The sequence below is a fragment of the Brachyistius frenatus genome, unplaced genomic scaffold, assembly GCF_029030835.1.
Source record: "Brachyistius frenatus isolate BFR_SWC_R1_liver_20210118 unplaced genomic scaffold, ASM2903083v1 Contig_6, whole genome shotgun sequence".
Lineage (NCBI taxonomy): Eukaryota > Metazoa > Chordata > Actinopteri > Embiotocidae > Brachyistius > Brachyistius frenatus.
The window spans coordinates 2,415,332-2,440,527 of NW_027210605.1; the positions used below are offsets into that span (position 1 = coordinate 2,415,332).

Below are 25,196 nucleotides of genomic sequence, written 5' to 3' on the forward strand. Positions count from 1 at the left end.
TTGTTTATACAATCAAGCTCATCCAGAAAAATATTATATTCTATACTAAATACTTTATACTCTATACTCTATAGTTACTTCTCACTGTGAGGCAACTGCAAGTTGTGCAAGTGCACAATGGGAAAAAAAAAAAAAAATCTCTTTTGGACTTTTTTTTTGCTTGAGTTTTATATTGTTGTTGACCTTTGGTTTGGTATTAGGATGACTGTAAGTACAAACCTGAACTCGTGTAGCTTACCCTTAGAAGGTCTTACTTTAGGAGGTCTCACCCTCCGTGAGCCATGTAGCTTACCCTTACAGGGACTCGCTTTAGGAGGTCTCGCCCTCTGGCTTACCCTTACAGGGATTCTCTATCCGTGAACAGTGTAGATTTGTATTTTGTACTATATACTGATCGAAGACGTGAACTGAAAATAGTATCGTGTACCATTTCATGCACGTCTCCATAGTTATCCACATTGATGCTCTATCAATAGTTTAAGACACACATTCCATAATTGGTCAAATGTGGAAATTCAGTTTAATTTTGCATCGTTGGGGACAGGGAGTTTAAAAAAAAAAAAAAAAGGCATCAGAGTAGCATCAACATGTGCTACAGAAAAGTGCTCAATTCAGAAGTGTCTTTTTGGATCTCAGTCATCTAGCTGGCAGAGCATGGCCACACCGCGCTTGATCCAGTGTTGCGGGCGGGTGTTGGTTGGCAACACCATGGAAATGACAAAATTGGTGGAGTGGCCTGTGGTAGAGAGGGTGCCCTTCCTCTCACTGGTCTTGTAGAGAGGGCAGACATACAGTTTTTGACGCTCATCTATGTTCTTTTTTTCAGCTGTGTGGGAGAGAAGGAAGCAAATAAACAAAGAAAATGAGAAACAGAGTCACAAGATAGGAGGGGAAATTTGTAATAGAAATAAAACAGTATTGTAGTAGATACACATGAATGGCATATTTAATTTGTCATAGATTTGAAACATTAGCACTGGCAGTGTACAAAGTGAGGTAAGACTTACCGGGTTTTATCCAGATGATGGGCATCAAGTCAAAGAGGACTTTGGGGTGCTGCTCAGCCAGAAATCCACTGATGGTAGGGAGACAAATAAAATCTTTTCATGTTGCCCTGCATCTTAGAATTGGCGGAAGAAGTAACACTACCACACAATAAAAAATATAAAACCTCTCCAATACATGTAAAGGTCCAACATTATGAATTTACAAATGTAGTGTGTTAAAAAGTATCATAATAAATATTTACTTGTAGTGGAGTAAAGAGTAGCATTAAATGAAAACACTCAAGTAAAGTACCTCAAATGTGTACTTGAGCACCGTGATTGAGTAAATGCTCCAACTTCCTCTTGACCACTGACTATTGTAAAGATATAACCATTATTCTAAAAGCTGTGAACATCTACCTTCTTTTGTCCCATCGAGCTCCATCCAGAAACAATCGATCAACGTAAACACCATCGTCAGGCGCCACGTCCGACTCATCAATAGGAAGAACCTGTAAGAAAACATCATGAAAACAAAACCACACTTCAGTACACGATTGGGGTTATCGGAAGATCTTCGGATGTGGAAACAGAGGGAACACAAAGTGTGTGTCTTCGGACCTCGAAGTCGAAGACGAGCAGGTCAATGGGGATATGGTACTTCCTGGCGTAGTTCTGCATCGCCCCTGTGAGGAAGGCTTGGGTGAAGAAGAAGCCAGACAGCCAGAACACAATGGGCTTTTCGGTGTCATACCAATCCTATGGGAAGACAAAATAAGAGTGAAGGGGAGTGAAAAACTCAACGAAGCTCCCACACATGCCAGTCCAAATCAAAACTCTCGCTCTCATCTAAATAACCTTCGTTAACTCGTCTCACCTGCAAAAACTTGAGCCTTGAGAGAAATTCAGTGATGTAACTTCCCAAAGGTTTGAGGCTAGGGTAGGAGCGCTTGGCCCATTTGTCCGGGACCTTGCCCACAATCAGACTGCCTGCAACTGCCTCCAGCTCAGCATCCATCACCACCAAGCCCTTAATAGCCTTCAGCAGGTTCCGTAGACTCACACGAATCACACTGCACAACCTGAGAAAGCAAAAACAGCAGTTAAGTCACACAAAATGTTTGGTGAGGAGCTGAAAATTCTGCATGGAGCTGTTTGTTCATACGTGTTGTAGCGCTCCATCTCCTGGACAAGAACTGTATTCATACTCTCCTCGTAGAGCACGGGGAACTTCAAGAGAGCTGCCTCTTTGTCAAAATTATCTGGAAGCTGGTGGAATAAGCAAATGTGTTAGTAATAAAAACAAAACTCTTTTTGCACAGCATAAAAAGCATTTTATCTGTAGTAAGAGTCTACCGCTGTGCTAGTGGGTCTGTGAAGCTCCACTGTGCTCTGAGCTAAAAGCTAATGTCAGCATGCTAACCTGCTCACAATAACAATGTTAAAATGCCAATCTCCGGCAGAAATAATGTTCACTATGTTCACCATGTTAGTTTAACACAAAGTACAGCTGACGCTGATACTATTGTGAGTATTTTTTCAGGTACTGGACAAATTCCATTTTTGACTTGATGATAGCACGAGATGAAAAGTGAAGGGGTCCCCTGAATTATTACAATTCATCCTGAGGGGGACATGAATGTCGGTACCAAATGTCATGGCAATCTATTTAATAGTTGTTGGGACACTTCGCCTAAGACCACAGCCCCTAATGTGACGCACGGCACTAGAGGAAAATTGAGCTAACCACCGAACTCAGTAGGATTCTGGGCATTGTCAATAATTTCTGTATAAATTTGGAGCCAGTTTATTTCGTAGAAGCAGACACACTGCGTTTGCCAGAATAAGTGAAAACTTAGCCTGCTGGTATTAATGGAAAAGCCATTCTCCCCCAGAGACCATCCATTAGTTTTTGAGATGTTTCAATGTGGTCAACCACCTGACTGACATCACTGTTCCCAAAACCATGTTATTATTGTGGCTAAAAAGTATTAAATGAACAGGTCATTTAATCAGCTCATACCTTGGTAAGGATGTCTTTCGCTATGTCATACAGAGTGTTGTCACTCCCAGAGCTAGCGCCACCTTTAGCTCCTCCACCTTGGGTGAGTAGCAGCGAGTCAAACAGCAGTTTTGTCTGCTGCAAATCTTTAGAAATATCCACATTTTCATCCATCCCAAACACCTCTGGATTCTGGCTGAATGGAAGTTTCTAGAACACAACAAACATACTGAAACTGAGTTTAAAGTAATTATATAGAACAAACAAATTGTCCTCTTGAAGTGTTTGTACCTTGATGAATAGAATGTAGTCGTCGTAGGTAGATTTAGGTGGAGCATAGTATTTGCCACTCTGTGAGAAAGGGTAGCGAAATGCCTCAATGATGTCCTTGTTGTAGCAGTCGGCCAAGATAGTCAAAAGGAGCCGCCTGTCCCAGTCATCTGTCACACGGCCACCATAGTTACACTCCCCAGTCAGATACGTTATGGCCTCCAAGGGCACCTCATCATATTCATTCACAAACAGCTGAAGAGGGAACGAAAACAAAGGGATTATAGATTTATGTGATGGTAAAAACTCTGCAACTGAGACTTAATATAAATACCTGGAGCTGTCTGATGCTTATACGGAGGTCTGACTCATTGAAGCCATAGGGAATATTCCAGCCCAGTGGACCAAACTTCTTCCTTTCCTGAACGAGGGCATGGAAGAAGCACAGGCCATATAGGAGCTTCTCCCAAATCTAGTAAAGAAATCAAAGAGTCAAATAATTTCTTTTGCGTGTTAAATTATTAAATGTGAATTTCTGTGGCATTTCAATGAAGATGAGTTTCATTCCAACTCACCAGCTCCTTATTAGGGGAGTTATTGAAGAAGTTTGGGTCAGAAACAGGATCTGACAAGTAAGACTGAAGCAGGTTGAGTCGGAGTCCCGTCGGAGGCTCATTTGTCATTTTCACCCCGTTCTGCAGGATGGTCACTGGGAACTGATTTAAAAAAAAAAAAAAAAGGTGCTTTTATTGTGTAATTACAACAAAGCTCTAGCTTACTGCTTAAAGTTGGTTTATTTATGTACATGTGTTCAATAAAATGCACGTGCTTTACCTTGGATGAAGGATAGCTTGTGAGCCAGAGGCGGAAGTCTTGATGGCATGTTGTGAGACTAAAGTCCTCACAGATTTTCTCCAGGGTCGACATCCAGGAAACAGCCAGGTGACAATTCTGCAAACACACCCATGTCCCATCTGTCATGGCTGTGGTTATCATTTTAGCCGCGATGGGCCCCTGGCCCTGACCCAGAGAGATAGACTGGAACCTGGCACCCCCCATCTTCTTGTCACTGGCAAACTTTAGTAAGCCTGTGAAAGGATATTTTTATTATTAATAATTTTCAGGGGTAGCATTATATAACCACTGACAATGATTCATTGGCAGTGTAGGACTTACTAGCCATGGGGTCGGCTCCTGGAGACAGCACAAACACGAGCGGGACGGTGCAGTTGGAGTCCAGGTAGCTCTTGCTCAGGTCAAAGGGAGGAGGTTGGACAAATTTCTTCCCCAGATTGCCAGTCACATATTTAGTCACAGCTGGCACTATCTTATCAGGCCTGAGGCAGCGAACAATGATCGTCTTCTGCAGGTCATTGAATCGTTCACACCACGGTGCAGGCAGATCGATGTCGCATGGCTCTTTGCTGTCATAAATAGGCCTGAAATCTTCTGGCCTCTCAATGAAAGCGTTTCTGTGGAATAAATAGTGAACCCATTAGTCAAAAGCAAATCATAATGACAAACAGGAGGATTGGCATCATAGTCACAATTTTTGTTTGCGCAATCAATGCTTTTTACCTTATTCCTTGTAAACCAGGCAGTTCATGGGCTCTGCAGATTTCATCCCAGCTCTTGTCCTGTAGCCAGCTGGGGTCGGGGTTAGCAATGGTGTTCTGCAGGCCAACTCCCCCAGTCAGCAAGAACATGAAATCAGAATATTCAATCTTTTCTTTTGCTCTAAAAGAGAAATATCAATAGAAGATAGCATGAATAAAATATGTCTCTAAAGATTCTCATATATTTTCATATAGGAGTAGGATAAAAGCTGAAATCCTGTGTAGCTTTACCACTTACAGGAGTAGATTGCAGCAGAGAAGGAAGGAGAAGAGGAGTTTGTCCTTTTCAAATAGAGAGCGACAGATGTTGGAGTACAGGTTATAGGTGAAGTGATCAATAAGGAACTGAAGCCTCCGCTCCAGAATCTTGGACTTGTTACTGATGAAAAAAGCCAAAATACAAAAATCCTTAGTTGAAGACAGACCAACTAAATGTTGAATAATCCTGTGCTAAAAGTTCACGTCACAGTGTGGGGTTTGTCTTTCGCTCTGAGTTTTATACCATAGCTGAATCTTTCAAGATTTAGTGACTGAGGCAATAGTTCCACTTCAGTCAAATATCCACCACTTTGCTGCCTTCAGTCAAATATGTTCAGGGTAAATTCAAACATATTCATGATATCTACAAGTACTACTTTTATTATAACATTGTTATAAAGTGCATATTTCCTGTAGAAACTGAAGAACCCCAGCTCAAGCTCTTAAGTTAAAAAGGTTACACCCTCCCCATCCTCCTCTTGTAAAAGTATATGAATACTTTTACTTCCACTCTGCCCTTGACCATACACTTGGGTTTTCTGAAAGTGTTTTAAGGTTAAACACATGGGATAGTTTGGATAAATGTGGAATCTCACTGTGATTCTGAGTGAGTTCATGCAACAATTCTCTTTGTCAAATGTGGGATTTTTATATGACATTCAAGCCTGTTTAATATAAAACATATGATGAACAATGTTTTCTAAACTGCTAGTACAATCATACAGTCACAAAAGATTTGTCTCAGAGTGCTCCTCGATGTGCACCACTCACCTGTCTTGTATGGAGTTAATGTAGAGGTTGACAAACCAGCTGAGAGAGTACTGGTACATGGGGTCGATGTTGGTCAGATCAGCAATACTGAAGAACAGGATGGATGAGTGTTTGGCAATAGCTCTGTAACCCTCTCTAGACTCTGCTATCTTGATCTCTGTTTTCTCAGCAACCTTGAAATATGTAAACAGTACGAGTTTAGATTACCAAATATTGAACTCCATTCACAATCGAGGACTGATTTTTATTTATAGTTTCCACCTGCTGTTTCTTGGTAATCTCATTGGACATGATCTTTGCCGAGTCCAGAATCTTAATGGCACTCTCATCCTCCAGGATATTTCCCTCCGAGGACTGCAGTGTCTCCAGGATATTGTTTTCAATCTCCTTTAGCTGCCTCTTATTGGCAGCTGACTGCAGGATTAGTGCATTTCTCTCCTCTTCCAGTTCTGGCCTGTAGAAAACACAAAGCAGAAACCAATAATGATCTGAGGAAGAACACCTGTAGTACTGAGCATTTTAGAGGTATACCACGGTGGTGGTTTTATGAGTGCTACCTCTCTTTGGCAACCATAATCCCCAGCAACTGGTCCTCCAAACCCTCTGGGGTGATCATGAAATTGAGCAGGGACACTTTGGTGGCCAGTTCTGGCAGGTAGTGCGGATTCCTGAGCTTTGTGGTGATGTAAAAACGGAATTCAGAGGAGTACTCAATCACACTCTCCCCAAGCCTGATGCAATTCACACCACCTAGGTGAAACAAAAAAAATGTCAACTGGGAATTTCAGTTTTTTAATTTAAACCTCAGATGACCATTTGGCAGCCATCTCACATTCACAGCACCTTGTTTGAAGGTTTGTTTGAGCAGCAGTGGTTCCAGAGAAGGGTCCAGCTCTTCTCCCACATTTTCCAGCAGCAACGGTGTTCCAAATTGAACACAGTTCTCCAAAGTTCTCATGTAGTCCGCATCTGTTAACTTGATGACACTCAGGTTGTTATCTTTTTCTGAATTCTTCACCCACTTGTTAGCTTGGCCCTGAGGGTCAATCATCAAGGGCCTACAAGAACACAAACATTGACGATTAAATGATGCAACATTTCTGTCAGTTTTGTTGACATGTAACAATAAAACTCTTCATTATTGATAAACGTTTCAAGAAAAGAGTTACATTTTGACCAAAACACTTCAGAAATACAGACTCACCATCTACGTGAATTACTGACAATGACACCATTGTCGATAGAGAATGAGTCACTGGGAAGACCGGCTATGTTCCAAGCCCTGATCTTAATGGGATTTCCCAGGGTTTTACTGAGAGAGAAGTCATCTGATGATGGGATGTTCTTGGACTAGAGATATGGAGGTAGACAGACGGTACATTAGACAGACATTACACATGTTTAAGTTGAAAGAAAATGACTGTAAAAGGGTAGAAAGGAGGACTGTTACTTGGCAAAGTTTGGTCCATAACTTGGAGCAGTCTTGTCTGAAGCCAGCGGTGAAAGCCCCCAAGTAGGCGATAACACCAGCAGAGACAAGCACATTACCAGTCAAGTTGTCATACGTGTTCTGTAGATCATCTGCTGCCTTAGACCATCTAAGGATGGATTTAAACTCAGTAAGTGGTATGCTGCCATTTATTCGTTCAACTGCAGAAAATATTACTAAAAATAATATTTGACCTGATGTTCTCTCCACCCAGACCACCGATGAGTTTTTCAGCCCTCTCCAGCTTTCTGGCGCACAAGTCCACCTGGAACTCCAGCTGGGCTTTCTCCTCTGTCTTCTCGTCAAAGGTTTTCTGAAGGGAAGCCAAGTGGTCCTCGACCTCCTTTAACTCAGCTCTCTTCTGGTCCAGCAAAGCCCTGGTAGCAGCCAGAGACTCCTGTGCCTCGGCAAAATTGGCCTTCTTAGGAGCCACAACCTAAAAACCAAAAAGAGTGGTTGAGATAAAAAAAAAAAAAAAAAAAAAAAAAAAAACTTGCAGGCGTCATAAATAAGTCCAAAGTCCAGAAACGCGTCACCTTTGCCACTCTGTCATACACCTCCATTGCTTTGATCCATCTGCAGAGGCCCTCTGCTGCAGAGGAGGCCTTTGCCACTTTTGTGGGGTCGAAGTCAGGATTAGTCATGTACTCACTACGAATTTTTTGCATCACAGGGATCTGCAATCCAGAGATAGATGAGTTATTCAGGGCAAGTTTATTTTTAAATAATGATGTAATTGTCTTGACACTCACAGGAATATTGTCCTTGTCATATTCTTTAAGATCTCGTAAAAAATTCATATCACCAAGTAGCTTCTTGCTTGGACCCCAGTAGTCAAAAACCTAGATAAAAAGAAATGTCACTCATTGTGACATTACTATACAACGTAACACAGTAAAAATCCTTTTGTTATGATGAACTTTGACAAGGCTAAAAATGAATATCATGATTTCCTTGTAAGATATTTTGTTATTTTTTAACCTTCTTTCCAGTCCCAGCTGGGTCAACTATCTTATCTGGTTTTATATCCTTCATCACACACACAGCTGACATCACCAGCTTCACCCCTGAAGGGGGATTTTTCATCGACTTCACAATTGTGACATCACTGGGCTGAAATGAAACAGAGACAGATACATTTTTTTATCCGTCTAAACTGTAATGATCTAAACAGAAAAATAATTATTTAACAAACAGGAGTGTGGCTAAACAGTGCTCACCTTCAAAGTGTTCAAGGCAGAGAGAGCCGCCTCCAGGGCAGGGATGGCTTCTGCCAAGTCACTCTCACACTCTTTCTTCAGAGCCTCGGCCTCGTTGGCTTTCAGAGTTGCTGCCTCCTCATCAACACGCACAACTTTACTCTTGGCCTCCACCGCCACGGACTCCACTTCAATCACCTGAAAATCACAAAATGAATATGTGAAACACACACTAATACACAAATGCATATTTACATTTGCTACAATTATTTTTGTATATGCTGATGCAAAGTATACACTGTGGAGTTGATGGTGAGGCAGAATGAAGATGTGAAACGTATTCACCTGCATCATTTTGTTGTTGTCTATCTTTGCCTGTTCCAGTTTGGGTTGTAGGTCGACAAGTTCCTTCTTCATCTCACCCACCTACAGAAAGACATTGTTAAAATATGTTACGGCAAACGTATCCCTAATACTTTTAATCAAATAAATGGAGAAAATAAAAACAACTCAGGTAAAAATGGTACTGCGTATACCTGAGATCCAGCAAAGGCTAGTTTATCTAGACCGTTGGTATACCTCCGTTTTGCCTTCATGACAGCGTCTCTTTTCTGAGTGAGTAGTAGACGGAAAGCTGCAATCAGCTCCAGGTAGGATGTGGGTGTCACATAATTATACCGGCCTAGCTCAAATAGGAATCTGCAATAAAAACAACATTGTAACAGCTTAAATACAGTATGTACTCCACCTCTGAATATAGAAGTTTTGAATAACCATGTCATACCTCTTTGACAACTGATTGGCAGAGGTATGGAATGTTTTACAGATGGGTATGACCTCCCGCCTCTCATTTTCACTCATCTCCAGTGACTCCAGGAAGGAGTTGGCTACTCGCTCGAGAGCCTCCTCCGGCCATGGCTGTCAAAGCACAGAGATGTAAATGATACTAAGAACATGCAAAGACATACAGCTGATGCTGTTAACAATTGCATCTATTAACCTATGTGTTCTATGTTCTACCTTTTTTTTTCATGTTATCTCTGGCTCAAGGACAGACACACACATACAGTATTTTTCATTGTTTTTAATGTTTTAGCCTCTGCTATATACTATATATATTAATACCTACTCACGCTTATATATTACCTGATACCAGTCAATGGTACAGCAGTTGATAAGAGATGGAAATTGACGCAGGCGATTTCTAAAGGCGTCTCCAATAGGACTGAAGGCAACAACAATGTGCAGGTTCTCTCTACAGCGGGACACGAAGAAGGCAAACAGAGTCAAAGGGCTCAACTCCAAATTCTTTTTACCAGCCTGGGCAACGGGACGTACTGCCTGTAGAATGAGAAATGAAGTATGAATTATATTAAATATAAATAAATAGGGTCTTTTCACAAGATACACATTGCTGTATAGACTCATAATAACCTACCTCCATGATCTCTTGTTTCTCGTCTATGGCAAACAGATTGGGCACCTCTCCCGTGTTCAACACACTGTCTATGTCTTCCAGAAAAGCCTCATCTTTGATCTGAGTGTCAGTTATCAAGAACACAGTCTTCTGTCCTTTTACCCCAGCATTTTTCAGCAGCATCTGCAATTTAAGGAAAAGCAGGGAGATGGAGTATTGTAAAAAACAAAACAACAAAAAAAACAGAATCTAAGCAGAGATCAATATACACTTGTAGTATAAAAAGACTCAGAGGTCTTTCCTAAACTATAAAACTAACCTTGAGGTCATCTCTCCACTCAGTCATGCCGTAGCTCTTAGAGATCTCAGGCTGGAACATGGTCATGTGAGCCATGGACGTGGCCAGATGGGTGATGGATTGGCGTCCACTGCCTCCCACTCCTACAAGCAGGGCATTGCCTCCTGGCTGCTTTAACACACGACTCACACGGGACAAGTGCTCCAAGACATAGCTACATAATGCAGATGTGTTTTCTCAGTAAGTCAAGTTTACATTTCATTTAATTACTGCACAAATCTGAAGTCAATTGGTTGTTCATTCACTCCTATCAAGTGAAAAATAATCTTTTAATTTGGTAAAATAACTCAAAATTTACAATGTCGCTACTAAAAACTTTTTACCGGAAGATGACGAGGTTCATTTGATTCTTGTGCATCTGGTTATATTCGTCAAGACATGACTTCACCACCTCAGAAAAGGTTTCCATTGAGGGCACCTCAGCGTACAAGCGCTCATCATCCTCCAGGTCTACGTTCATGTAGTCACCAAACAGAAGATTTTGCATATCTTCCTCAACCAGCTGAAAATGGAAAAATATCAATGGGACAAATTAATTCATATAGATTTTCCTAATCATGTCCTACGGATGTTTAATATACTGTACTAATAAAATGTTTTTTTATTTATTCAGATGTTATTTAGATCTCAGACTGAAAGAACATGAAGTAAAGCAGCTTTTCTTTGCTGAATCTACACGGTAAGCATAATTACATCTCAGCTTACTTTACTCCCTTGTTTCAGGTGATCAAAGACCTGGTCAAAGAACTCTTTGAAGTGATCTTTGAGGATACTGTTCATCAGCTTGTAGAGCCATGCTCGATCGTTGTCATCCACCAGACGGTCATAGTAGACACGGAAGACCTCATGGACAAACAGCCGTATCATAGTGCGTTTGTTCTCCAGAGACTCCTTCTTCAGCAGCAGGCACCCTTGGATAACTCGTGAGAAGTCCCGTAGGTTGAAGGTGTAGTGAGACTTGGCTGGAGTTGGAAGGAGGTTCTCCATGGCTTTCTTATACACCTTTAGAAAAAGAAAATATATAAGCAAAGATTCAAAGTATTAGAGAAGACAATTTAGCATTTAGAAGAGAATTATACAAGTGCAAAACATATTTAATCAGCTGATTTGAAAAGTTCTTGTGATATCACTGTGTATCTCATGGGAACTCACTTCCATTGTAGCTGTCACTATTTGGTTGCCAATAGTGAACATTTCAGGTGGGAATTCGCTGTTTTTGAGATAGAAGGCCACAATGTTGGAGAAGATGCAAACCATGGTGTCATCACTGAAGGCATTAATGCTAAAAATGTTGAAATGTCGCAGGAAGCGAGATGTCACAGCATTCCTTCCACCACCAGGGGGCCCCATAGCTGAGATGAACTGGAGCTCGACAAGAGTGATCTTGGAGGTATCCTTCAAGTCGTACCTGCCAGAGCATAACAGATCTTACTGTTTAATGAACAGTGCTATGCTTGAATATGAAATTATCTCAAATAGGGGATGGTTAATACCAGTTTCCATGGTCCATGTACTGTCGGAGAAGCTCCACTGGAGGCTGTGCTCCAAACTGTTCCAGTGCAGGCATGTTCATGTCATCTACAAAGATGATACACTTTTTTCCCATTGGGGGCCCAAACACCCCCTTCCTTCTCTTATCCAACCTGGACATGATGATATTCTGGAAGATTACAAAAATACCAAATAAATAATATAAAATTACACTAATGATCATTTTGTGTTTGTTTAGATAATTATTTCACATAACATAACATCAGCAATTAGTAAAGTATTATGTTAATGTAATTTCTTAGTGATCTAAAAATTCCTATAGGGATATTCTTTCATCCATCTTTCACTAAATGCTGACCTGGGTTTGGTTTGCACTCGTGCGGGCTGAAAAGTTGATGAAGAAAGGCAGATAGGAGTCTTTGTCCAGATTGTTCATCAGTTTCTCCTTCACATAAACGGACTTCCCAGTACCAGTAGGACCAACAAACAGGGAAGGACTGAGAGACAAAACAGGCATTTTGTTTGATCAAATGTAAACAAGTGTAGGTTAAATACTTAAAACGTAAAGAACAGTGTATATATAGCACATGTAGAACAATAATGCACTTTTGACATATGTGGTGATCAATGCCACTGTGACCTGTGGGAATACTAACACTCCATAGGTGATGCAGAGGTCCATCAAGTAGGTGTAGCGGACCGTGTCTATGGTGGGAACAATGATCTCTTGCACTTTGGTGTTTTTGTCCCCCAGATTAACATCCTTGATGGCATTATTCCAGTGCAACCATTTGCCTTTTCCCTTAAACTTTAGAAGAGATTACAATATGATTTACACACAAGATAAATTCTTCTGAGTGATGTAATTACGCAATACATTACATTACAATACCTCATAGAAATAGTCATACACCAGGCCTTTCTCATCCATCGGACACTGCCATTTTCCCACAGACTCTGGGATTGGATGTCCTTCGGTTTCCCCTGAAACCGTCACCCTGAAGAAGTCACTAAACTTCTCTCTGCTGTCTGCGTCACAGCTGCCACCCACAGACCACACCAGGGAGAAAGCAAAAGCTGCCTGCAAGCAGAAAGAAAGCGTAGTTTCACTCAAATAGTAAAACACAAAAACATTTCCATTGAGGGTGAATGTTTGTAAGGTGCATATCCAAACCAGTTTTGTTTATTTAATTTTATTACCAATATTATTTTGAATAAAGAGGGTTAAAATTTGACTGAAAACGATAAAAGACTTAGTCATTTTACCATGACCCAGGTGCGAATATTTTTATCTCCAGGAGGAGACTTCACAGGTTCAGTGAGAAGCATCTCAAATAGTCGACACAAGGACACCACAGTGTTACTGTTGCTGGTGGAAACAACTTCCTGTAAACAAAACCATAATCAAGCATGACAAAACATGAAAAATGTGCATATAGATGTTTGTGTCTGGATTTCTCTGAGCCTGGGGTCACTTACTCTGCAGTGTTTACGCAGCATCTTGAGGGTGGGCGTCAGGAGCCAGTTGAAGAGCTCCAGTAGCAGAGAGCGATTCTCCGGACTCTGCAGAGCGTCAGGAAGAGTGTTTAACCAGGAGATCATCAAGGGCTCCCAGCCCAACTGAGATGGCTCCATGTAGATCATCCCGCATCGGCTGACTGTGGCAGGCTGCAGTGATAGAAAATAACCAAAAATAAACAAACAACCAAAAACTAGTTTTATCCTGTTAATCAAGATACAGCAGGTACATTAGCAACAACATATCAAGCACTTTGGTGAATTATTTAAGTTTAATTTGTGCAAAATGGCAACCATTCAACAAATAAACAATATTTTTTTACGATTTCTTTTATATAGCGTCAAATCACAGTACAGTGTGGCAGTTTACATGGTAAGCTTAAGACCTAACAGTATTACAAACAGAAACCCAAAATTTCAACAATTCCCACACGAGTAAGCTTTGGAAGAGACAGTGGCAAAGAAAAACTTTCTTTTGAGGAAGAAAGTTTCAATAGAAGCAGACTCAGAGGTGGGCGGCCATCTGCCTCGACCAGTTGGGGAGAAGAGTACAGAGGATAGAGAAAAGAACAGCACAGAGAAACAACAAACAATAAATAAAAAATACTCAACCAACTAATTTAATTAACTGCAAGCATCTAACTCACAGAGGCCTGTGATAGATCCATTGCTTCAAAAATCAGACTCATCTGATTGGACATCTGAATGATCTCACCGCTCATCAGGCACAACTGTGGGAGGGGGGAATAAAGCAAAACTAGATCTTACTCAAGGAGGTGAAAAACAAAAAAATATAAAACATTTTTAGTGTATTACGTACCTTTTTATTGTCATCCAGCACAGTGTTCATGCTCTCAATCCATAGTGTATCGATTGGACCATCAAACACCACCCATTTACGTTCCGGCGTGTCAGCCGACGCGAACTCACGGAATGTGTTGGCCACAATCCCATCTGTCCACTGATAATAAAATGGCAAAAATAAGAGGGAGGATGACCCACCAGGTCTACATCAACGCTGTAAATACACAGATCTTGTATTTATCTGTAATACAGGAGATCCAAGGCAGAGGTCTACCTCATGGGAAACTAAGTCGAACTGTCCAAAGAGCTGTCCCATTGTAATGGACTTTGGGTTCAATGTCCTTAAGATGACCTTCTCCTCCCCATTGTATCCTTTCTTATTCATGAGAGTCAGAGTGTCAGCAAGAACATGTAGCACTTTGGTCTTTCCTGCAAAGGGCTCTCCCACCAGCATGAACCTTAAAAAGATCATATTGATGTGATAATGTGTGTTTTACATATTCCCTGTTATATTTAAATATGAAAACAGGGAAACTAAAATATAACTTACCCATGTCTGACTATCATCATCTCATACGTCTGGATCATCTTTTGTTGGAAGACCTGTGTTGGCTGTAGATTGTGATTTTTACAACACTTTTTAGCAGCCTGTAGGAACAGCTGACAACGATAAGAAAAAAACACTGATTATCAGATACATGGCAATGTAAATAAATCTTCGGGTATTCTTAGGTTCAAGGGAAAAGAAAGTAAAAGCATCAATATATCTGACCTGGTAATCGGCCTCAGGAAGGGTGATGCCTGGGAACAAATCACTGGTGATTCCATTGAACAGTGGAATATCATGGGAGAGAAACTTGGGCTCATTAACATCCTTTATGGATCTCAGGAGCTGAATGTTACAACATGGGGAAAAAGCAAAAGGGTCAAAAACTGCAAATCAACTGACAGCTGAAATTCACAATTAGGACATAGAGTATAAACTAGTGTTTTGCAAATCAATTCATTTCAGCACAAATACCAGAATGTCCTCATTCTCATCAGGATACTTGAGCTTGAGGTTTCCTGCAGCCACAAGCACAGCTTTGACAGCCCTCATGCCGTAATCATAATGGAACTGAGAGGAGAGCTGTTCTGAACAAAGCCGGTAGGTCATCACAATCTTCACTGACAGTGGTTTGGCATTGAGGAAGCCATATGAATACAGAGAGATCTCTGCTATCAGTGCATAGTTGGGCACCATCATGGCCACTGTTCGGAACAACACCTGCACAGAGAAGAATGAAGAAAATTGTCAAGGTTGGACAGTGACATCCTCTGTTACATTACAGTGAATGAGTTTTCAGTGCATCACAGTGAGTAAGTTGATATTAGAAAGCAAACTGTAGCGATATGAAAAAGTTCCTTAATAGCAAATAATGCGGAAAACTGTCAATACATTTATAACAAACAAGTCCAAATGATATGTCTGATGAAACCTATTATGGTTAAAAGACCTTGAGGTTGTCTGGGAGCTCTGAGCGTCCTGCGTAGCCAGGATTCATTGTTATGGACACAAAGCAGTTGGGATTGAGTTTGAGCATTGTTCCTTCAAAGTCAAAGTACTCCAGCTTCTGCTCGACGGCCCTCTGGATGCAGAGAACCTGCTGAGCCACTACAGACAGCACCTCCAGCTCAATACGGTTGAATTCATCAAAGCATGCCCATGCTCCACTTGAAGCTAGACCTTTAAAAAACTGGGAAAGATTGTACCAAAATACATATTAACAAAGGATATTTTTCACATAGGAATACAGCAGTTGAAAATATGATTTTCTTTATTTCTAGTGTATGTTACTTTTCCCATAGCAAGATAATCCAGTCCATCAGAACAGTTAAAGACCACACACTGCACAGCGAGTGCTTTGGCTAGATCTTTGGTGGTTTCCGTCTTCCCTGTTCCAGCTGGACCCTCAGGTGCACCACCCAGATTCAGGTAGAAGGCTCCGATCTTAAACAGAAGCAGGGCGTCAGAAGTAATGTTAAAACCATGTAATTAATTAGCATTATTCCTGTAAAAGTGCAACTAGACCTCAACATGTTTAATTACACTATTTGTGACATCTCTTACCAGGGTTCGGTAGCATCTGTCAGTCAGAGGTGTGATGACCAGACGTGGTGAGTTCCCCAGGTACTCATAGGCGTACTTCACATCGCAGTTGATTATGCGAACGCGAACATTGTCATTGCTCCAGTAGTAACGAAGCTGGGCTAGCCACTGGAAGTCAGTTTCATGTGATACACCTGTTAAAGACCATCACAAACTATTTTTCTCTGGCCACTGTTTTTGGGTGCTGTGCAACGCTATGCTATAGTAATAAAATAATTTGTGCTCTTAGTACCTTTCTCAATGAGCTCCAGGACTACATCCCTGGCATGGACATCAATCGTGACCAGCGCCCCCAAAGTAATCCGTGTTTGCTTGGCCAGTTTTCCTCTCACCAGCTCTACGATCTCTTTCAACTGATTCTGCAGTTGCTGATAGTAGGTCTTTAAACCCTATAGAGAACAAAAGCCCAGTTCCTGTTTTAGTTTTTTCTCAAGATGAAACTGGTATAGTTTCATGCTCATTAGAAGAAATATTCAGGTCAGTTGGCCAAGAGGGAGAAAAATCACTGCTTTGTATTTCTACACTATCAAAATGTATTAGACTGGATTTAAATTCTTTAGCAAATTAAACTTAAATTTTAACTACCAATCTTAGCAACTTAATATTTTCACTGTGGAAAACGACAAAACATCACTTCCATGAATTATGCTGCAAGTATTTGAAAAGAACCAAAAAGTCAAATTTTCTGAGAAAAATGTACAAAAACCCACATCAGGGCCTCCTCTGATGGCCTCATGAACCTCCAAAGTCCAGAATATCTGTGAGGTGCAGAGCACCACCTGCCCAGGCCACTCTTTGACCCACTGGTCCCGTGCAGTCTCAGCGTAGGCCTGTCCAAACAACCACACACAATCTATCACCTGACTTGCGTTTACATTATTCTATATAAGAGGAATCTCATATTGTACAAGTGGATAATATGATCCATAAAAAACAAGACCTAAGTGGAGTTAACAAACCACATTACTGTGTATTACTTGAGGCACGGGGAACAATGATCTTACCACCCTGGACTGAGCTATTACATCCCTGACACTGCGAAGCATCAAATCCTCCACCAGAACCAGCCACTTCTCCACAGCTCCTTTGGCTTCAGACGTGGAAATGTTCTGGATTAGTTGAACACGCTCCCCTTCACTGCTATACATGGCCTAGACAAGAACAGTTTGCAGTTTAATACAAGTTAAATAACCACAGTGTCATGTAACAATTACAGTATGTGTGACTGCTTTACTTGGATATCCAGGTTGGGTAAGAAGTCCAGTTTGGAGATACCCTCAAAGCACTTCTTCAGATGAGGCTGCACTCGCAGTGGGTCCTTGGTCTCAGACAGAATCTCCAGCATTTCATCATTAGACAAGAAGAAGAACCTGGCAACAGCATTCATAGCACATATCAAAATCTGTGATATTGATAAAGAATTGGACAAAGAAAATCAGCAAAGTATTTTTGCTTACCGAGGAAAAAAGAGACGTTTCTTCTCCAGATAGGCATTTAACCCTTTCATAATGCTATCAAGGAGGAGGTTAGAATTTTTCAGTTTCTCTAGCAAACCAGGTAGCGATGTGGCAGGCAGAATCTGTGATTACAAATAATCAGGTAACTAAAACAGTTTATCTTTCAGATTGTCCATTTTGGAAACAGTGTTTTTACCTTTGGGTCCTTAACACAGTGCCTCATGACCTCTTTCCAGTTTCTGTCAACAGTTTGGAAAAGTCGTCCCTCCTCAGGAATCTGCTGCATGATGTCCTGAGATGAAAAGATTGGCTCCAGGTAAAGCCACTGGGATTGCACCTTCAGCCACTCATCTATGGTCTCCTGGATACAGAGCAGACGCTCCTCCCATACCTTAGATCACAGAGCAAACAGTTAAAACTCCACAGAACTGGGTATATGCAGACTTAAAAAAAAAAAAAAATACTACCTACTGGCAAAACTAAAAGTTTCTCTCTAAAATGTGAAGCTAACCTTGATTTTATTTTCAAAGGGTTTGATGAATGGTGAGCCCCTCATTGTCTGAGTCTTTACAATCTGGTCATCTAACATTGTCTGAAGATCATCCAGGGCAGTCAAGATGGACACTCCAGTCTCCCTGTAAGGTTGATGGTGGAAGGAAATACCATCCCAAACATGCACCATGGTTTGCATAGCCTTCTCCAGGGAAAACTCCTACAGAGAAAGAAAGCGTGGCCATACAGCATTCAGTACACAGACCTATTAGAACCTGAACAAACACAACATTTAAAGATCTCTCACTTTACTAGCAGCAGCACTGATTGTGTCAAACTCTTCCAGGTAAGGAGCCAGGTTTTGTTTGAGAACTTTCCGTAGTGTTGTGGCAGAGCTGGGAGTGAGATCATAGCCCACTATCTCTGACATCTGGTCCCAGTGGCGGGCTCTGATACCCGGGTTACACAAGATGGACACCACAGGGAGGTGTTCCTGTTGACACAAACACATAATGGTTATGTATCGACAAACAACACTTCATTTCCCACGACAATTCATTCATGAGCCCCTTTGAAATACCAGCTGCCTAAAATACCTTGAACTTCTTGATCTGCTCCATTACAGTGGAACACAAAATGATTGCGGGGCTGTCCTGCTTTCTTGTGTCATCCTCAATACGTTGTTGCTTTGTGGTCCCAGACATCTTTTCTTGTTCTTGTGAAGCCTTATTCTGTTTCTGTTGGAAAAACTTCAGCATCTTGAAGATCTCCCGAAAGAGCTCATCCACTTTTCCCTCCATGCTCTCACCATCTAGGTCTTGGAAGGAACCATCCATCCATCTACTCACAGAGGTGATGAAAGTTTATCAAGGATTTTTATTTTTTATTAAAACACAACAAATTAAATTAAATCAAATTAAGATCTGACCTGTTCTCTGTGCGCTGCCACTTCAGGATAAATTCAAAGAGCTTATGGTATGGTTCAATACCCTCTTTGATGATCTCAACTTCTGGGTAACATGATGGTTCCCATTTGTAGAAGACCTCATCTTTGTTAATGAGGTCAATAGTCTCCTCAGCCTCCTGGAGAAGTTTCTGAACTGTTCTGACATCTGCAACATACTGTCCAAAAAGATAACAGTAAATATCTATGGTATGTAGAGTAATAACTATGTCCGGTTGAATTACATGGAACCAAGAAAATAAAATATTTGCATTTACTGTAATAGTATCACCAGGAAACCACACAAAAATGTGTTTTGTGATCACTACTTACCCTGTTATAATTACACTAATTATTTAAAGCCATATTTTAATTTGATAATGAAGAAAAAAAAATGAAGAAAATGTGTTAAAAGGAAGTGTTTGACATTTTGCAAAATGAGCAAATTAGCTTTCTTGCAGAGTTAAAGAAAAAGTAAACAGCAATCTTGTTGCTGTCTGTTCAATATGAAGCAGGAACCAGCCAGTTAGTTTGGCATATCATAAAGTCTAGAAAAAGGAGCTCCAGCTAGTCTGCCTCAGTCCAGAGGTAACAATTCCACCAACCAGCATCTCTGAAGTTGACCGATTAAATTTTAATATTTCCTTAGCATATAAAAACAGACCTCCTTCTTAGCCGGGCACAGTACCTGCTGCATCATATCGAGCTCCGAGCAATGTGGGAATTCCTCTATCCTGCGTCCCAGCTTTTCCAGCTCTACGATTACTCTTTCTCTTTTAGCAACCGTCTCCTTTTCTCCTTTCTCTTTGGCCACCTTCATCACCTGGAAAATAAAACAGCTGTCCAGAATCACATTATTCATAAAAAACAACAACAACCATGATACAGTTCATAACAGATACAAAAGCATTACCTCATCACTGAGTTCAAATGCATCCAGGATGTTATTTGGCCAGAGACAAACAGAGGAATTAAGCTCCAGATCTTCTGGCTCAATGATGTGGACATCCAGGAGGTAAGAAAGTCTGCAACAGACTTCCTGTCACAACACAACATGGCATTGAATAATGTTAGAATTGACATATGATAACTGAAATGATACTTTTGTGCAAGACACAACAAGAAGAAACAATCATCGGTTTATTCACCTTTATTTTTTCATGAAGTTCTGCAATACCCTTTGTCTTAATGAGATTGATGTACTCATCCAGCTGAGCCATGTCCTCTGTGTTCTCTGGAACTATCAGGGCTTTCTTTCTGATGGTTTCAAATTCAGAGCAGATCCTTTGTACAGACACAAAAAAGATTCAGCATACGTCAAAATGAGAGCATATTAAGCATAAAAATACGGCCCTGTTTTTTTTAACAATGTCAAAAGAAGAGACTTACTGTAGATTTTGCTCGCGGTGTCTGGCGACCAGTTTCTTTAGGAGGATTTCAGAATAGCTTCTGGCTTTGCTGGCTAGCCCTTGTTTCAGCTCTTCACAGTCCAGATGGACCATCGTGAAGTGGGCTTTCGAAGGGAGGCTGATAATCTCCGTTGACAGGGCATGAAACCTCTCCACTTGCTTTAATAAGCAGTGAGATAACACATTGGCAGTCATCAAGGAACAAAGTCAAGGCATAGTCACTTTATTTAAGATATCCAGTCTGAATTCAACTTAATGATCTGTTACCTTGGTGTACTCATGAAAAGAGTGATCCTTTTCCACAAACTCCTCGATTTGAGCCTGTGCAGTTCCACTGACTAGCCAGTCGTAGTTGTCAACTACAAAAAAAAATCCTCAAAAGTCAGCAATGAACTGAGTTAATATCAGTGTAGTGGCGATAGGAAATGACTGGAGTTTTGAACATTACCATAGTTCTGGAAATATTTCTCAGGTTCCTCTAGATTTTTGCGCATAGCATTCATAACAGCGACCCGAGCCCAATCAAGTATCTGATCATCCACCTTGGCATCCACAAATATTGATGTGTTTTCTAGAAACCATGACTGGACAGTCTGTGCTTTCTGTGGACCAATGTCATAATGTCATGGGTGTCAATAATGATTCAAAATACATGTTTAAATTCAGCCCATTTTAAAAATGGGCAATACAATGGTGGTAACCTCACCTGCAGTGTATTTGTTATGGTATTAAGAATCTCCAAAACAGTAGCTTCCAGATCTTGAAATGGGGGGTAAATTTCCATCTTTTCATCATCAAACGTCAAAGCCATACGAAAGATCGGCAAGCAGGGGTCGTTGCTCGGATCAAACATACTGACAAATTTCTCCACACTCGTCTGAAGCAGGGATTTCAACTAAGAATTTACAAAAGAAAAATATCTATGAGTCTAAAACATATAAGAAACATACAAACAAGAAACACTACATGAGACATTCATTTGATAAATTAAAAATCCATAATGAATTAAATTCCAAATAATTGACTAAAAGCTAGTTGCTTACATGCTATTTTCATAAAGAACTAGCATTTGAGATCAGACCTCATACAGGTTATACATGCACTTTATGAGGTCATAGCTTCTAATCTTCTTTGACTAATTCCATTTCTTTAGTATGCAGCAATATTATAAAGACAAACCTAGACAGGTTTCAGTTATCAAGGTATCTTTTAGGGGTCTATTGACATCCATCTCTAACAAAAAGCTAGCTAAAAGTACACTATAGATTAATATCCCATACTAAATATATGCAAGTACTGTTTTTGATTTCAATAATGAGTAAAATGTACTTCATTTAAATGAGTTTGAATTGTTTATTATAACACTTCTCAAGTGTAAAATGAAGTGAGCATCATCTCACCTGATTAGACATGAGGGTGGATGCACAGTTAAAGAAGGGATCCAGTTTATCTTCTTTAACTTGTTTCACTGTTCCATCATTTGTTAAAAGGTTGATGACTTTGGGAAACCAGTTATTCATGATGTGATCTTCTGTCCTCTTACACTCCACAGCCAGTTTGTTCTGTAGACTCTTACAGTCCACAGGTCCTGAAGCGCTATACCAACAGAAGTCCAAATTTAATCAAAAAGAAGCAAATTCATATGAGACAGCTTAGCTATGTGCCTCCCTGCCATTATGTTTTTTTTTTCCTTACCTGCATCCTGAAAGATCAGCAAGGACAAGTGGAGCAAATGTTGTGTGGCCAATATCCAACATAATTTGCATTGCAGGATGAAGAATGTGCAAATTTGCCTCTATCATCCTGCGGTTTCTGACAAATCTACCATGCCATGGTCGGGGGAAATCGAGAATTCTGCAAAAGATCAAATTAATAAAAATTAAAAAAAAAAAAAGGTAATTACAAATGGACATTGACAACACACAAACAACTGTTCCTAAATGATTTGTGCACATTAGAAACTCACTTTGGTTGGGTAGCGCTCAGTTTTTCTGAGCTCAGATCTTCAGTCTCTGGTTCCTGTAATATCGTGTCCACTACAGGTAATAAATATGGCATAATGAGACATGGTTCACTTTTACTCTCCGAGGAATATGCGAGCACAGACATACTAAGCAAAAATGTTAGACACTTAATATGTTTAGATTCTTATCAATTACAGAATACCATCAGGATGATGTCTGATTGGTCCCCAATTCATTCTGCAGCATGACAGTTATGAAGTTATTTTTGTGTATTTTCAATGCAAACAAAGAAAATGTTAAGAGCACATTTCTCTCATTTCCGTAAAAAAATAAAATGTTTATATTTGTGCTATACTTAAAAGCACTCCAACATCAAAGGAGTTATATGAGGCTAGGTGTGTGGATAGCCATGCTGTGGAACCAAGTCAAAACCCCAAATGGATACTCTTGTTTCATCCATCAGCGTTAAAAGTCCAATAAAACTTGCAAGTAAGTTTTATTTTCATTCCAAATATATTTTGTGAAAGTTCATATGTTTTTACTTACAAACTTGATTTTTGATTTCATTCAAAGATGTGTTCTCAAAACTGTATTTTATGCTTGCACAACGATAAGTTCATAGAAAAAGACCCAAAACATACAGACAGAGTCATAAAGAACTATTTGCAGTATAAACAAAAAGGAAAAAAAGAGTCCCGCAACAAATGATATGTACACGTGTATCTCGACAAATTGCTGTTGTTTTGAAGATAAAGGGTGGTCACAACAAATATTGATTTGACGTGTTCTTTTTACTACGCTTTTGGTAAGTTAATTGGTAAATACCTTGTAAAAACTATTTGTGGCATTATTTTTTTGAAAGATCCTTACTTTGATTTGAAGTGTAAAACGTTTGCACAGCACTGTACATTCAAGACAAGTATTTCTTCATACCTGTGTGCATAACAATGACATTGTGGAAATCATCGCTGACTTCCATACAAAGCTCCTGCAGAAGTTTTTTTGTCTGGGGCCTCTCTTTGAGTTTAGGTGGGACTCGGGCTACAATCGAGTCCAACCACTGTTGCTGGATCGGATCAAATGGGCGACGCTCCACACACTCCTTCAGGAAGGTGTAGTTCATCTGTGAAAGACACAAAGTAAAAGAAGAGAGCTGTGACATACATAGAATTAGGGTTTAGTGTTGTCACGTGTCAAATTTGATACTTGAAAGTAAACGTACCTTTTTTTTCCGCTGCTCACTAATCATCTGTAAAAAAAAAAAAAGTACTGAAATTAACATCATCGTAGTGTACAACATTTTAATATTACAGTAGTTACAATGTGTGAATATAGAGAGACGTCTTACACAAGATGGGAACAGTGGCTCTGGTAATGGGCAGCACCCAGCTCCACTCTCTTTGCTGTATTTGTACTCTGCCATCGCTCTCGAGACCCTGTTATAATTCGGTCAACATATTGTCACATTTCAGGAAACTTAATGATGATCAACTGCCTGAGTTAGAGGCAGGTACCATTCAAGCGTGGCTGTAGCTATCATTGAGTTGCTGAAGAAATGCCATAGCTGAGGGGGGAAAACATACAATATCATGCGGAGTTGCTTTTGTTGCACGCTGCTCCGTCTGTGCGTCAGCAGCTTCCTTTGAGCAGTTATCTTCTCCACTATCTTCTCCTTTGCTGCGACGGCCTGCTCGACATCATCCCGCTGCTGCTGCTGCTGCTGCGTCCGTTCAATTGGAGGCAGGACGGTCAACTCTGACATGCCCTTCACTGGTGGGGCTTTGGAAACTCCGGGAGCGGTAGCCATCTCTACCAACAAGCCGCTGAAAAGAACCAGGGGCAAAAACAAATGAGAGGTCAAGTTAACAGCTGTTGTAAGTTAGCCAACTCTCAAACTTCCGCTTATACCCTAAACAAGCGAACGTCATGTTGCGGTAATTATCTCAAAACGTTAACTGCACTGAATAACAAGGCTTGACATTGGTTTTACCTGTTCGTTCATTCAGTATCTTCGTGCGTTTGATTGTTTTTTTTGTATATAGTTAATGTCAACTTGTTCAATTTCGCCGCTGAAGGTACCCCTGAAACTGAAGTTAACAGTGTCGTTGCCATAGAAACACTAAACAGGGTGGCAACGGGAGGAGGAGGGGCTTGTCATGTTCCTGTTGAAAGAAAGAAGAAATAAATACACGAAATACGTTTAATAATAAATGCAAACACAAAAATATTATCATATAGTAATTAAAATAGTTCAGTTATAAAAGTAGGCTGTAGAATATTTATTTTTGTGGGATCTCTATATTTTAATCACATTAAAAATAAATAAGGAAAAGTCGGTTTTGATGCACCCAGTGCTGTGCTGACGTTGTAATACTAGTTTGAATGGACAGTATTTTTATTTATTTTTTTAAATGTATTGTTGGATTTCTACCACACTTTTACATAAGTTCCGAGCACCACCACTAATAGTTTCATGACATTTGTCAGATTTTCCAAAGAAGTGAAAACACAGAAAAAGAGTAAAACTTTTACATTTTTCAGCTTAACAATGAATATTAGAATATTGCTTCACTTTTTTTTTTTTTTTTTAAACGTTTCAAGTT

General features: G+C 40.3%; 1 protein-coding gene across 1 annotated transcript; it reads right to left on the minus strand.

The window, feature by feature from the left end:
• Nucleotides 1-23: 23 nt before the first annotated feature.
• dnah12 (dynein, axonemal, heavy chain 12) lies at nucleotides 24-25,007 on the minus strand. Its single transcript, XM_069724647.1, has 74 exons — nucleotides 24,584-25,007; nucleotides 24,177-24,416; nucleotides 23,942-24,029; nucleotides 23,816-23,842; nucleotides 23,527-23,716; nucleotides 22,596-22,665; nucleotides 22,325-22,483; nucleotides 22,030-22,225; nucleotides 21,336-21,524; nucleotides 21,078-21,231; nucleotides 20,897-20,988; nucleotides 20,610-20,788; nucleotides 20,369-20,504; nucleotides 20,134-20,259; nucleotides 19,909-20,043; nucleotides 19,206-19,399; nucleotides 18,874-19,117; nucleotides 18,585-18,770; nucleotides 18,297-18,497; nucleotides 17,982-18,176; nucleotides 17,786-17,907; nucleotides 17,563-17,698; nucleotides 17,333-17,479; nucleotides 17,039-17,158; nucleotides 16,561-16,717; nucleotides 16,290-16,462; nucleotides 16,017-16,169; nucleotides 15,676-15,915; nucleotides 15,201-15,446; nucleotides 14,952-15,071; nucleotides 14,730-14,839; nucleotides 14,454-14,637; nucleotides 14,196-14,336; nucleotides 14,023-14,106; nucleotides 13,337-13,525; nucleotides 13,124-13,243; nucleotides 12,750-12,938; nucleotides 12,514-12,665; nucleotides 12,216-12,354; nucleotides 11,860-12,026; nucleotides 11,519-11,774; nucleotides 11,072-11,368; nucleotides 10,690-10,868; nucleotides 10,328-10,520; nucleotides 10,030-10,191; nucleotides 9,738-9,932; nucleotides 9,376-9,509; nucleotides 9,128-9,290; nucleotides 8,937-9,017; nucleotides 8,613-8,789; nucleotides 8,374-8,505; nucleotides 8,145-8,234; nucleotides 7,929-8,069; nucleotides 7,587-7,828; nucleotides 7,354-7,501; nucleotides 7,108-7,253; nucleotides 6,747-6,961; nucleotides 6,461-6,653; nucleotides 6,165-6,357; nucleotides 5,904-6,076; nucleotides 5,113-5,253; nucleotides 4,837-4,995; nucleotides 4,435-4,730; nucleotides 4,093-4,346; nucleotides 3,834-3,974; nucleotides 3,593-3,730; nucleotides 3,280-3,513; nucleotides 3,010-3,198; nucleotides 2,152-2,255; nucleotides 1,864-2,068; nucleotides 1,608-1,745; nucleotides 1,407-1,498; nucleotides 1,008-1,075; nucleotides 24-826 (listed from the first exon to the last, which is right to left on the minus strand). The coding sequence occupies exons 2-74, from the start codon at nucleotides 24,398-24,400 to the stop codon at nucleotides 633-635; spliced, it is 11,937 nt and encodes a 3,978-aa protein (XP_069580748.1). The 5' UTR covers nucleotides 24,401-24,416; nucleotides 24,584-25,007; the 3' UTR covers nucleotides 24-632.
• Nucleotides 25,008-25,196: the final 189 nt, after the last annotated feature.